The sequence below is a fragment of the Tupaia chinensis genome, unplaced genomic scaffold (genome assembly GCF_000334495.1).
Source record: "Tupaia chinensis unplaced genomic scaffold, TupChi_1.0 Scaffold000090_1, whole genome shotgun sequence".
In the NCBI taxonomy this organism is placed as follows: Eukaryota; Metazoa; Chordata; class Mammalia; order Scandentia; family Tupaiidae; genus Tupaia; species Tupaia belangeri.
The window spans coordinates 2,208,350-2,223,824 of record NW_006159552.1 but is presented as its reverse complement, the minus strand read 5'-3'; the positions used below and the strand labels follow the sequence as shown (position 1 = coordinate 2,223,824).

Genomic DNA, 15,475 nt, shown 5'->3' with positions numbered 1-15,475 from the left:
GCGCACACACGCACGCGTGCCCAGCCTGAGTTTCAAGCCACTGGGTCCGGGATGCGAACCACGGTCGACTACATGGGAGCCCAGCGACATAGCCATTACGCTAACTGCTGGTCCCTATTTTTATCATTTTTAAGGGGAAACCAACTTCAAAATACTATGTTAGAATGAATTTCACTTTATACCTTTAGCTTAGGTAGAAAGGTATATATTTTTGTTGGCAATTTGAAGAAGAATAAAAAGAATAAATGGTCATGACGCAATACAAATCACTCCTATTAAGTCCTTACTAAAACGAAGCAATTTAGGTAAATATTTCTATATGTAAAACTGGCATGGCTACAAGAATATTAAATACTAAACAGTGAACTATGCTAAATAGACATATTCTCTTGTCTCAAAAATGCAACTTGTTATCTTTTCTCTCCAAAAACAGAGGGTCATCTATCAACACTCTTGTGCCTTGAACCAAACTATTTCTATGAACGACCTGACTGTTTTCAGCTTTGAGGGCCATACTTCTTCTTCTTCTAGTTTTTTGCTGTTACCTTTCCTCGTCCCTCCTCCTTTCCCTTCTACTTCTCTTTCCTTTTAGCCATCTCTGAAATCCTGGGCTGTGCTAAGACAGGCCATTGTCTTAATTTAGCCTGTATATGAACCTCTGAGGATTGTGGTTAGTAAAGTGGGAGGAAAAGAAAGATCAGAGTAAAATGCATTAATAGTTTAAATTTATAAAGCACCTTTAAAACACTTAGCTTCTAGTTCTCATTGTACTCCATTTTTGTCCAGTGGCAGAATTCTATCTAAATTGGCTAAATAACATGACTGCTTTTCTTCCCAAGTTATATTGAAGAAAACCCACCAATAATAAATAAATGCAACTACTATATGGAAGACTAATAGGTACTAATGATAAATTAGATAACTGGGTCCTAAAAACAAAATCACACCTGCTTGGATTATCATTACACATCAACAGACACTAACAACAAAACGTGCCCAAAGTCATGTACAGCTAGCTCATACCACCTCGCAGGGCAGAATCAACCGGGATAAGGGGTGGGGGACAAATAGCAGGGTGAGCGGTATGAGCTATTCCTTCTTTGGCCTCTTTACTCCGGTAAATCATAAAGAATATTCATTCACGGGGACCAGCAGGTGGCATGGTGGTTAAGGCGCTGGACACTCCCACATGGCCAACCAGGGTTCAAGTCCTGAATCTGGTGGCTTGCTTTCTCACTTCCTCTCTCTCTCATTCTCACCCTGTCTCTCTCTGCTCAAACTACAAAATAAATGAATGAATGAATAAAATAAATAATTATTTCTTTAAAAAAAGAATATTCATTCACAAAGTTTTGGCCCACAATTATTCCCCAAAAGATCAAGTGATAATGCTGAACTTCCCACTTTAAAACAAGCAACTATGGGGACCAGCAGTTAGCCTAATGGCTATGTCACTGGACTCCCACGTAGTCGACTGCGGTTCCAGTCCCAGACTCGGTGGCTTAAGCTCACACCGGGCGTGTGTGCGTGCGTGCCCAAGATCCCGAGAGGAGAATGGAGGAGAAGGGATTGCAGCGGGGCCATCCCCCTCAGGGGTAATTTCTCTTTTTCTGTCTCTCTCTGTCTTTCTGGTGAGCGCATGCACCCTATAGCAAAAACCTCTCAAAAAAAAAAAACCCCACCAAAACATAAGCAACTACACAGCGTACTAACTATGCAAGCTCAAGGGACATTCAGGAAGTGGTCATCAAAACAAAGGATGCAAGACCAGTAGATGGCATAAAGGTTACGTTGCTAGACTCCCACATAGCCGACCGGGTTCAAGTCCCAGACCTCTGGCTTAACCCTCATGCTGGGTAGGTGTGCATGCGTGCCCAAGATCCCAAGAGAAGAATGAAGAAAAAGGGATTGCCTCGTGGCCCTCACCTGCCTTGGGGGTAATTTCTTGCTTTCTGTCTCTGTATCTTTAGTGAGTATACGCACTCTACAGCAAAAAAAAAAATCTCTCTTTAAAAAAAAAAAAAACAAACAGCCAGCAGTGAGGAGTTCAAAGAGGCCTTTGAGAAGCTCCCTAAACACTATACAACCTTTAACATTATAGGAAGCTCCACAAACACTACATGGACCCATGAGGATGGGTGGGAACAGCAGCTGCTAATACCTTGCTGCATGCCAAGACTTCCAGGTACCAGAAGGACACAGAGTGGCAGCCATGTGCCGGGACCAGCTTGGCATGAACACGTTTCTCTGAGTGGGGAAGGCTGTGGATTAGAAACAGACGCAGTAACAAACACACAAAGACACACAAGTATAGAAAAGTCAGGGTTGGGTGGGTACAGCTTCTCTGACTGAGAAGTTGCGACCTGAACCAGCCTCAGGTTTATTCTGTTAAAGGACAGAAAATGGGGGAAGGGGAAATGGGATGCAAAAGGAATGAGGAAGAAGGAAGTGGAATGCAAAGAGAATAAGGGAGGAGAAATCAGAATGCAAAGTCAGTTGTTTTGGGATGTAAATTGTCTGAAGATGTGAAAATGACTGGGGCCAAGTAATTTCTCAGATCTTTTTGGGGGGACAATCTGATAAATGCATGTGACTTCCTTTAGCCTGATACTGGGCAGTACTGGAGTATTGGGTATCAACAACAGGAAGACAGCCATTGACAACAGGCAGGTATTGCTTTAGTATGTAGATGCTTCTCAGCCCTGCTAGAGTCGCTTACAAAAGCGCATATCTGCCTGTGTCTACAGGTCACATGTTTTAATCACATGTTTTCAGATTGGCTGCTCTCCACAGCCATGAGAAAGTGAACAATGCTGGGAACATTTTTGCAGAATACAATTTAAAAAAAAAAGAAAGAAAGAAAATCACTAACCACGCCAGTAGGCAAGTTAGAGCTAGACACACTTCTTGTCAAGTCTAATTACCATACCTGTGAGTACACACTGGGAAAAAAAAAAAAAACAGACAATAACAAAAACTTAAAGATGAAAACATCTACTAACTGCATAACTGATTGGGATGGACAGAAAAAGACAGACCAGATCTGGGGATGAAACAGTCACACACAGTTCCAGGAAAGCCACGGCTGTCGGTGATCCCACCGGGAGACAGTAACTGGAATCCCCACAGGGGACTCTCCTAGACCCTGCCCGACACAGCCCTTCCCTGGCTGACTGCAGTCTGTCTCTCTTCCCTGTCAGAAACCATAACTGCGAGTGCAACAGCTTTTAATGAGTTCTTTGAGTTCTTTTAGCAAATTAGCAAACCTCAGGAACTGCTCCTAACTTTGCAGTTAAACTGTCTTATTAATATCAAGCAAACTCAAGTCAGCAAAATTCACAGAGAAAACATACTGATCATATAAAGAAAAAGTTCACAGAACCAAAAATCAAGGAGGCAGATTTCTCTGTCATGTTATTAAAAATGACCTCAATTTCAATCATGTGATTCATCAGGCATTGATAATGTATCTATCAAGTGGTACACCCTGAGCGAAGATGCCTTCCCCTCCTTTTTGTATCTCTGGCACAGTTTCAGAAAGCTGACAGGTATTTAAAAACAGTCTGTGCCTGGCTTATACTGCTTTACACAATGTCCTCCAGGCCTGCCCGTGGAATCTCGAATAAAATGACTTCATTCTTTTCAATGGCTGAATAGTAACTCAGTGTGTGTGTGTGTGTGTGTGTACACATTTTTCTTATCCATCATGTGTGTGTGTGTGTGTGTGTGTGTACACACATTTTCCTTATCCATCAGTTAGCTCACAGACACATGGACAGACTCCATAGCCTGCCTCCTGTGAATAGTGCTACGACAAACATTAAGATGCAGGTTGTCTCCACGGCACACTGACTTCCTTTTAAGACACATAACTAGTAGTGGGGTTGTGGTTCACACTAAGGTACGCAGGAGAGAAATGTCACACTGCTCGAGATTGCTTTAAAATCTATCAGCAATTGGGACCAGCAGATGGTGTAATGGGTACATTGCTGAATTATCACATGGACAAGTCACAGATAAGGAGACTTGAAATTCATACGAGGAGGGTGTGCATGTGTGTCCAAAATCCCAAGAGGAGAATGGAGGAGAAGGAATCACGCCATGTCCATTCCCCCGGGGGAGCAATTTCAAGTTTTCTGTCTCTACCTCTTGCTGTCTCTCCAGTGAGTACACAGACTCTATAAAAAGCTACTCTCTTTAAAAAAATGAATAGAGACCAGCACTTAGCGGAATGGCTATGTCGCTGGACTCCCATGTAGTCGATCACAATTCGAGTCCCGGACCCGGTGGCTTAAACTCACACCAGGTGCGTGTGCGTGCATGCCCAAGATCCTGAGAGGAGAATGAAGAAGAAGGGATTGCAGCATGGCCATCCCCCGTGGGGGGTGATTTCTCACTTTCTGTCTCTCTGTCTCTCTCTGTCTTTCTGGCGAGTGCACACGCCCTATAGCCAAAAACTCTCCAAAAAAAAAAAAAAAAAGGAATAAATAAAATATATCAGCATAACACAAACCTATCTCAAAAATACAGCAATAAAGTTAGTATGGAAAAATATTAGTAATTGTTAACTGTAAGTGACAGATATATGGGAGGTTAATTATATTTTCATCTCTACTTTTAGCATGTTTGAAAATGTTCATAACAGAAAAGCAAAAATAAGGCCAGCCCTGCTGCCTAACAGAGGTATATCCCACATGGCTGAATACTAGCCCCAGCGGCTTTAAAAACACATTGGGTATGTGTGCACGAATGCCCCGCATGGCAATAGGATGAAAAAAAATGGAGGAGAAAAGATTACAGCATACTATACTCCCTTAGGAGGTGCGTCCTCCTGTCCTCCATCTCTGGCAAGCACCCAAGCCCTCTGGCAAAAAGAAAGATGGATGGGGACCAGCAGTTAGCCTAAGGGCTATGTCACTGGACTCCCATGTAGTCGACTGCAGTTCGCGTCCCAGACCCAGTGGCTTAAAACTCACGCCGGGCATGTGTGTTTGCGTGCCCAAGATCCCGGGAGGAGAATGGAGGAGAAGGGATTGTGGCATGGTCATCCCCCTTTGGGGGGTGATTTCTCGCTTTCTGTATCTCTGTCTGTCTCTGTCTGTCTGGCGAGCGCAAGCACCCTATAGCAAAAACCTCTTCGAAAAAAAAGAAAGACGGAAGGAAGGAAGAAGGAAGGGAGGGAGGGAGGGAGGGGAGGGGAGGGGGTGGGAAAGGAAGAGCAGGAAAGAAAAGAAGAGAGGGAGATAAGAAAAAAGAAAAGCGGAACACACACTGAGAAACACAGACACGGAGTACTGACTCAAGACCACCTGGTTCCTCTGTTCCCTTTCTAGGTATTCTCATCTCTAACCTTTACCTACAAGAACAGAGCGCGTCAGGAACACATTTAACGTGTCAGGGGTCAATTGAGCATGACTGGCACATGAGACAGAGATTTTAAAAATAACAATAGGGTGGGACCAGCAGGTGGTGTGGTGGTTAAAGTGCTAGACTCCCACACAGCTGACCACGGTGTGAGTCCTGGGCCCAGAAGCTTGAAAAATCAAGCCAGACGTGTGTGTGCATATATGCCCCAAATCTTAAGGGGAGAATGGAAGAGAAAGGATGTGGTGCAGGCAACCCCTCCAGGGGGTTGGGGGGTGAGTTTTCACTTTTCCCCTCTCTGTCTCTCTGCAGTGAGTGCACAAGCCCTATGGCAAAATCCTTAAGGAAAAAAATAAAGTACCTGTACTTTAAAAACACAAATTAATTAAAAAAAAAAAAGTGTCTTTCTTGTATGGGCTATTAAAATACTGTTAAGAGTTATAAATACTGGGACCAGCAGATGGCGTAATGCTTACATCACTGGACTTCTCCATCACTGAACTTCCATGTAGTCAATCGCAGTTCAAGTCCTGGACCCAGTGGCTTAAACTCATGTCAGGCGTGTGTGTGTGTGTGTGTGTGTGTGTGTGTGTGTGTTTGTGTGTGTGCCCAAAATCCTGAGGATAATGAAAGAGAAGGGACTGTGGGATGGCCATCCCCCGTGGGGGGCAATTTCTCACTTTCTGTCTGTCTCTCTCTCCAACAAGTGCCTACACCCCTATAGTAAAAATCTCTCTCAAAAAAATAAACAAAAGAGTTATAAATACTTAGCTACAGAAGTACTTAGTTACAGGCATTTTAAACTTATAAAAAATTGGGGCTAACGTTCATTAATACATTTTACTTTTTACTAGGTAAACAAGAATTCCATTTTTATTAGTTAAAGGTCATTTAAAAATATCTAACACCTTTCATTGCAATGACTCAGCCATGCTGTTTCCCCTTACTACAGTTCCTCTCACACATGAAGACGGTGACATAGACAAGGGACAGCGAACTGTGTATGTGCAGGGGCTGGCAAGGAGGAAGCTGAAAACGAGGATGTATTATCATCAATCCTTTCCGTGCTGCACACACATCGGGTCTCATATAAAGAAGCAGTCACGGGACCAGCAGTTAGCGTAATGGCTATGTCGCTGGATTCCCATGTAGTCGACCATGGTTCAAGTCCCGGACCCAGTGGCTTAAACTCACACCAGGCGCGTGTGCATGTGTGCCCAAGATCCTGAGAGGAGAATGGAGGAGAAGGGACTGTGGTGTGGCCAGACCCCCGGGGGATGATTTCTCGCTTTCTATCTCTCTGTCTCTCTTTGTCTTTCTGGCGAGTGCACGCGCGCTATAGCGAAACCTCTCCAAAGACAAAGAAGAAAAAAGAAGCAGTCACTTGTATAAGATACTGATGGCTGTAAAATGCCATTAAGAAATCTAGAATTCTACCCATTGGAGTTCAATTTCTAATTTCTTATCAGGCCTGGAGACTGGGTATCCTAGAGAGGCGGTTTCCCACTTCACACATGTACCATGGGTCACCAGAAGCCTCAGAGACAAATATTTAAAGTACCAAGCCTTCAAAGAGATTCCAGCCTAGTCTGCAACAAATATTTATGGCACATTTTAGATCTCTGCTTTTATAAATACAGACCCAACGTCGCACCCTGTAAACACTCGGCAAGCACAGTGTCGGGTTTCCCTTGTGGAAGCTCCCAGCAGATGGCTTCGAGGATCCCCTTACCTGAGAGAGCATCTTGTGCTTCAAAGAATGTACTGAGACCCCCTTTCACGTAGGCAAGACTGCCTTCACTCTTCTTATTAGCCTGTCTCTTGAGGTTGGTGACTGCCGTTTTGAGCTGTTCGAAACTGAAATGTAATAAAGAAACCACATGTTTGAGACTCCTAATGAGCAAACAAAGGAATAAGATCGTTCGTTAAGTGTAAAAAATACTAGGAATCCTGAAACCTACGTTAAGAAGCAGACATGTTAAAATAATATGAAATCAACCAAGAATGAAAGACTCAAATTTGTACCTAGACCGAAACCTTTTATTTATCGTGAATGCTTAAATTACAACAGTTATAAAAGAGTTCTCTAGCCCTCTAAGAACTTAATACCAAAATAGCAGACACCTAAAAGTATGTGTGTAGATATTTTTATAGCCTGTATCTAGTATATATGATTTTTTCAGATAAAGAGTTTTGAACATCGTCTTTCTGCAGAAAGACACATCATCCAGTGATGAGCAATTCAAAGGTAGGACTCACGCCTCTGTACATTCATTTAGATATATTGGAACATGGAGTATAATGTTATCCTTAATATATTAATACTCAGTTCTCTTAACTTAATAAAATAACCTAAAACCTCTGGGTCACCAGCAATATAAACAACAGAGAAGACCACAATATTTTGTCCCTTTATCTAAATCAAAGAAAAAATAGAAAGATTGGCTATGTACTTCAGAACTTTTATTTCCACTTGAGCTAAGAAAATATGGCTATAAAACTTGGAATATACATTATTCTTGAATATCACAATAGCCCTACAAAGAAAAGAAAGATCAATTCTGACTTGTAATAACTGAAAGAGCACATACATAATGTCAAATTAGAGCCATCTTTATGATGAAAGAATTCCTTTTGATACTTGCTTTAAAATTCCATCAACCGAAATGTATTTGGGTTGTATCAACTTTTCCTTACATTTTCTCTTTATAATAAAGTATATTTCAAGAAGCGGACTTGCCAAGAAGATATCTTTGAAGGAATAAATCATCCATTTATCCAAATGTTTCCCAATAAGCGGACTTGCCAAGAAGATATCTTTGAAGCAATAAATCATCCATTTATCCAAATGTGTCACATTATAATTATTTTAATCAATTGCAAATATGTCACAAATCTGCTATTATAGAGTGGGTAAAATGTAATTAGCAAGAACAAAGGAACACTTTAATCTGAATACACGACTTTAATTTTGGGGATCAGAGAAGGTAGTATGTTCTGTATTTTCAAACCAGGTCTTAAAATTCTTTGTTATTTAGATAGAAAACACATACATCAGATCAGGTACCAAGCTAAGATTCTGCAAAGTTATAATGAGTTGCATGCATAATGAAACACACGTAATTGACAGGAGGAAATGAGACACTAGTAATTAACAATGTCATTTACTAATAAGGGAACTGATACCCTAAGATGTTCATGGACTCACCCAAAGTCAAAGGGCTCAAAGACCTAAAACCAGTGTTAGTGTATACCAAGCCAACTTAAACTCAAGTTACTGAATAATCCTGTTTCCAGTACTGGGCTGCAAGTTCCCGGTCCAACACCCACTAACCTGGTGGTTGAGTGATTCTCGATGAGATACCAGGCAGCAGAAAAATTCTCACTTGTGAAGTCAGCACTCATTCCATGGAACAGCATTTCTAAATCTTTCTGAGGAAATTTACTTCTAAGGAAAAATAAAAAAGAAAAAAGTATATATATTATATATATATTTCAACTATTATCATTTTAAAAATGTAACAGACATCACTGAGCACCTATTGTAATAAACATGAATATAAATCATTAAAATGATACATAATACATTATCGAAATTAAGTTTGTATGTATGTATATATTAAGTTTGTATGTATGTATATATTAAGTTTGTATGTATATACATACAATATATACAACAAATATATTTATATACATATTATGCATGTAAATATATTTCCTATGTTGTGGCTGATTTCCTATCATGTAAACTTTGATTGTATTTATGGGGAGGTCTTCAAAAAAGTTCATGGAAAATGCATATTATGAAAAGTCTATGCATGGATTTCCAATTTTTTGCACCTTAATAAACTGACATTTTAATTCCACTTGTCCACAAATTTTTGAAGTCCCCTCACATAAGATGCGAAAATAGCTGAAATACAGAAATAAGACTTAAAGAGAGTTTTAAACACCAGGCCTATTTTTCATCTGTATGAAATCTATCAAAATCTGAAATCATTCCCCACTCACCAGGTAAAAATCAAAATCTGGATACAGTGAAATTTTAAAACACTTTGCTAAAATGTGTTCTGTTAAAGACCTACATGAAAGACGTTTTGAAACACACTAAGGCCTACGAAATCACCAGAGTACTAACGAAACTATAGATCTAAATATATAGCACTCATATGTCCATGTGTAAAATCACTTTAAGATAAAAGATCACTGTGGTAGAAATAGGCCACATATCATTCGCAGCTCCTTTATCTTGCCTACTTTTTTTTAATTGCCAGAGGGTACAAATCATTTGTCAAAGAGAGAGAGAGAGAGAGAGAAAGAGAGAAAGCACCCCCTAATGGAGGATGGTCACGTCACAATCCCCTCCCCCTCCATTTCTCCATCCTGTCAAGACTGAGCACCCACACACGAGGGTCTGGCTTATTCCTCAAGCCGCTAGGCTCAGACTAAAACTGCACCTGGACATGTGGATCTGATTCCCCCAACCACCACCAGGTCACCAGACTGGGATATATATTTTTTAAATTTTATTTATTTATTTATTTATTTATTTTTATTACTACTGTTTAGTTTGACCAGAGAGAGTGAGAGAGCAAGCCGCCAGATCCAGGACTCAAACCACAGTCGGCTATGTGGGAGTCCAGCACCTTAACCACTATGCTACCTCCCAGCCCCTTGCCTACATTTTTAAGACTGACTTCTGGATCATTTACTTATTCATTCAAATACTAAGTTTTTACTATAGGTCAGGCTCCATGCTGAGATGCCAGACGTGTCTGAGAACAGAAGTACCATAACCAGACCCATCTGCCAAGGGCCCCCAGCCTCACTGCTGGTCTCCACTTCCCCAACTGCAGGATGAAGCATGAGCTCTGCTGCCATGCATCTCCAGGAGCTGAACCTGTTCATCTTTCAGGACTCGTTCCTGTTACTCTCATCCTCAAATCTGAAGCTTCAGCAACTTCGAATGGATTAAACTTCCCTGTGCATAGCATTTCATTTTTACTGTTCCTCTGATCTGCGGACCCCCCCTCACTGAAATGTATCCCACTCCGATACACTGGACAAGCCCACCCCAGGAGGTATAAACAGGACACATTGTTTTATAGCCCAGTATCTCCTTAAAATGGATCCAGTGAGGGAACTACCCACTGGAGAAGAGCCCATGACTGTCCTACACCATTATCACACTCAGCCTCAAGTCAGATCCCAGGCAGCCTCACCTCCACCCACAGGCAATGTTTTCCCTTCCTCTCCCCATTGGGGATTCATAGTTGACAGGCTGCTGGCCTGAGGAGAAGCAGGACAGGCTTTGCTCCTTTCCAACAGCAGAGGTTACAGACGGGCTGGAGGGAAAGGCTAGAATGGACTGTCCCTCTGGTACTACCCTGGGTGGCCTGTGCTCTTTGCCTGCCATAGTCTTGTGGCCATTTTCATAGGATCCCTGAAGGCTGCTCTGCGGTCCCCTCCAATGACAAGACGCACTTCCTTCCTGCTTGCTTTCCTCACCTCCACTTGCCCTGGATTTTACTGCACAGAAACTCCCTGCTGGAGCCCCTCTACACTCAGGTCCAAGTCCAATGATTGGGAGCCCATCTTTCCAGGAAGGAGTTCCGCTGATCCCAGGGAACACCCTGCTCCCCAGCGCAACCACCTCTGCTTTCCACGGGGCACTATGTTTCACAGCTTTAGGAAACACTTACACCCGGCAGCCCCTGGAAGCCCCCAGAAGCTCCACCAGGAGAGGGTCTTCCATCATCTCTCTTCACAGCCTGGAGTGGTTCTCCCCTAAGAAACCTCTGCACAAAGCCACCCCCTACTCTCTCCCTTCATGTTCCCTGAAAGGACAGTCCTGGATATTAAATGCCACTTTTCCGTTAGAATAGGCCATCTCCTCTGAGAGTACCTCAGGCAGAGAAAAGAGGAGGCCATTCCATATGGCCTGTGACATATGGCCTCTTTTCACTATGGGCTATCTTTCTTTTAATTAGAAAGGAAAGAATACCCTGATAGAGAAAACTGTGATGACAGAAAAGAAGACGTGATGAGAGCTTACGTGTGCTGGCATCACCTCAGTTTGGTTCATTCTGAGGCTAAGTCAACCTCGGAGTTCCACACAGACTTCAGAAGCTGGCGGTCTGCAGCGTCAACACCGGTGACGATGCGGGTGTGCCCACACTAGCTTCTTGGTCATCTTCAGCAGTCAGCAATCTCTGACAGGAAGGTGAAGCACTGTGCATTTTTAAAAATGCATTTTGGTTTAGATTCTTCATGCTGGCTCTGATACTAAGAAAATCCTGTCACTTTTGGAAGCTCCCGTTTGATTTATGTGCACACCGTGCCTCTAAGTTAGAACCTCTGGGCAATACGATGGCTGAGGGGAGCAATGGGCTCCGACATGGCCCTTCCTGGCGACCCGACCCAGGCTCCATCTTGAGCTTGGTCTGGCTAACAGGAGTGTCTGTCTCGAGTGCTCTAGGGAGTTGCATGCCTGTATCTAATCACAGCTGAAAAGAACACCATGACCAGTCAGTGAGGTCTGTGACCATGAGTGGGAGGGGAATGAGGTGGCATTCAGACTGTGTTTCTATCAGCCTAACTTTTCTATACTGGAATTCTCTGCGTGCCTAACACGCCACTTGCTCATAATGTGAAATAATACAAAAAAATCAAAAGTTCTATGGAATCGGGAACCAGCAATTAGCATAATGGCTATGTCGCTCTGAACTCCCACGTAGTCGACCGTGGTTCGTGTCCTGGACCCAGTGGCTTAAAACTCACGCCGGGCGCGTGTGCGTGTGTGCCCAAGATCCCGAGAGGAGAACGGAGAAGAAGGGATTGCAGCATGACCATCCCCCCTGGGGGGTGATTTCTCGCTTTCTGTCTCTCTGTCTCTCTCTGTCTGTCTGGTGAGCACACGCGCCCTATAGTGAAAAAAACCTCTCAAAAAAAAAAAAAAGGTTCTATGGAATCACCTGGTATCAACTCAATTCCTACTACTCATAGTCTTGACAAATACCTCAATACAAGAAATCTTCATCTAACGGGGATTAATTCCAAACTCACGTATTAAGGACACATCTGAGAAAAAACAAGTGAAGAGGAACTTTGAGAAGTCATAGTGAGCTTCTGTCTCACTCCATCAAACCTCGGAAAGTTTTATTTTGGTTGGGTGCTTCCCTGGGCATAGCTGTAGCAGGAGTGAAGAGGGGTGGCTAGCAGTAAGAACTGACATCAAGAGAGAACCTCTGTCACAATGACAGCAAGTAAAATAAAAGGAAAAAGACAGACACACCACTCAAAAATACAGGAGTATGCTAGTGTACTCCATGACAAATGGCGAAGACTACATAGTGCCCACGGTCTGACAGCTAAATCATGCTCAATATATTTAGCTAAAACAAGTAAAATGTACATGGCACATATAAAAAGGGTTGTAAATTAAACTATTAAAATAATTAAAATGGTGGTACTGAAAGAATGTAAACCCACAGTGATCCAGAACTTCGTATTCTATACACAAGACTTAAAGTTCACCTAATTCTTTTTTTTTTTTTTTTTTTAAGAGAGAGATTTTTGCTATAGAACACATATGCTCACCAGAGAGATGGAGAAAGACAGAGACAGAAAGTGAGAAATCACCCCCCAGGGGGATGGCCATGCTGTAATTCCTTCTCCTCCATTCTCCTCTCGGGATCTTGTACATGTACACACACGCACTTGACATGAGTGTTAAGCCACTGGGTTGTCTCGAACTGCAGTTGACTACACAGGAATCAGCGATGTAACTAAGCCATGTGCGTGTCCCAAGTTCACCTGATTCTTAAACTTCAGTAACATTTGTTATGATGCACCAACTTGTTATCTTCACAAATATAGACTGATCTTAGTTATATCAAAGATAAAAGCCCAGTGTCCAGTGAGAGCTCTAGATGACCTGCTAAGAAACTCTAACCCCAGAGAGACTTCCCTCTACATCATCCTCAGGGGGCAGGAAAGACCTGTCTACATTTACCAGGAGTAGAATCCCCAGTAAGAGCAAGACTCCGTGGAGTGGTGAGGCCTACACAGGCTCCGCACTCTGCTCTGTTCAGTCACCTGCTCATCACTCCATTCACAGGGCAAGGATGGAACAAGGGGAGGAGATTCTGAAATTGAGACTTGGCATTAGGATGAGAGGTGAGGAGAAGTGAGGCCCCATCTCCATACACAGAGCTTGAAGCTGAGAGTGGAAGCATCAACCCCCTACTAGAAACTCATCTCCCACATACTCACAGGTTCTTCAGAAGCCTAAATGCACTGAGCAGAACTGGAAAGGTACTGGATCTCTTGGTCAAAACACCATCTCCTAGTCCCCAAACTTTCACGCTTACTCAGCCCTAAGAGAGTTTATTCTTCAGTGCTTCCTTACTGAAGACATTAAAACTCTTTACCAATCTTAACTATATCTATTAAATTGGAAGAAAAGGGGCCAATTGGTGGAGTGGTGGTGAAGGTGGCCAGATCCCACATGGCTGACTGTGTGATTCAAGTACCAGACCTAGGGACTCAGAGTCTTGGAAAAACATGCCAGCGTGTGTCCATGTGTCTATATGTGCGCATGCCCAAAAATCCCAAAAGGAGAAAGAAATGGAGGAAATCGGGGAACCAGCAGTTAGCGTAATGGCTATGTCGCTGGACTCCCACGTAGTCGACCGCAGTTCGCGTCCCGGACCCGGTGGCTTAAAACTCACGCCGGGCGCGTGTGCGTCGTGCCCAAGATCCCGAGAGGAGAATGGAGGAGAAGGGATTGCGGTGTGACCATCCCCCCTGGGGGGTGATTTCTCGCTTTCTGTCTCTATGTCTCTCTCTGTCTGTCTGGCGAGCGCATGCGCCCTATAGTGAAAAATCTCTCAAAAAAAAAAAAAATGGAGGAAATGGGATGATGGTGTTACGATGCCCCGTGGGGAGGTACTTTCTCACTTTCCTTCTCGCTCGCTCGCTCACTCTCTCTCTCCCCCCAGTGAACATACATGCCCTTTGGCAAATTATGTACACCCATAAATAAATACACTGGAAAAAAGTTACTGAGACCTACACCACGAATTATAAAAATAAGATAAAAATTATTTTCAAGATGGTGAAATTCCAACACAGAGATGTCCATTTTCCCCAGATCGTACAGTTGAGTCCAGAGTTATCCTTGTACTCAAAAGATCTCATTTTTAGCAGATACTGTTGGCTGATGACCCGGTAACCACTCCAGGCCCTCTCTGCTACTGGAATCCCACACAGCCTAGGACTTGCACCTTTACAGTGGAGCGATCGACCAGCCGAAGCCAACCATCCCGATCACATTGTCACTGATATTTACAACGTTGACCCTTTTATCAGAAGTAATGCCTAAGGAAAAAAATCTACTGGAGTGTTTCTGGGAAAGGTCTTCATACTTTTAAAAAGGAAACCAAGAAGTGATAGGATCTTTCTGCCTCTAGACTTCATTGTGTCTATTCTCAACCCCAGGAACTGCTAACGCCATTTTGCAAGTACAAAGGAAATCAGTTTTATGCTAAAGGCAGCAGAACAGCAAAGCCGGTTCTTCATACCTTGGTGTTATGATTGAGCCACTGACACAACCAAACTTGAAGTCTACCGTCTTTGGACCTTGTATATTACAAGAATAAGCCAAATAAATGTTCAGTTTCTGTTACTTGTAGCTGAAGGCATCTAGATTCGATAATCTGTCCCAAAATATAAGCCTAAATATCTACTGACATTTCTTGTAAGCTTATTTATTTCGTCTATGAGAAAGAGAGATAAAGAGAGACAAAGAGACCCAACAGGGTCTTGACACAATGGCCCACCCCCAGTCTTCAGCCAGTCGGGATCACGGGCTCTCACACACATGATGTGCTCAGAGTCCCTGAGTGTGAATCCATGGATCTTCCCATGTGAATCCAACTGTGTTACCACTGCCCACCACCTGAGCCTTTACTGATGTTTTATGCAAATACCTCAAAAATATGAAATGGATGATCTGGGAAACACAGATAATAAATGACAGTGCCAGAATCAATGAAGCTCCCATAGGACCACTGATACGAAAGTCCAGATGACTCACCTCAACCTTTCA

The 15,475-nt window shown here is 42.9% G+C and overlaps 1 protein-coding gene across 2 annotated transcripts in view; it reads right to left on the bottom strand.

Moving 5' to 3' along the window:
* The window catches only part of EXOC2 (exocyst complex component 2), a 194,424-nt gene that overhangs the window by 159,640 nt on the left and 19,309 nt on the right, over nt 1–15,475 (bottom strand). For both annotated transcript variants that reach the window (XM_006143053.3, XM_027769779.1), the window contains exons 5-6: nt 8,699–8,812; nt 7,097–7,221 (exon numbers count right to left, since the gene is read on the bottom strand). In XM_006143053.3, coding sequence (XP_006143115.1) covers nt 7,097–7,221; nt 8,699–8,812 — 239 coding nt within the window. The remainder of the gene's footprint in view (nt 1–7,096; nt 7,222–8,698; nt 8,813–15,475) is intronic.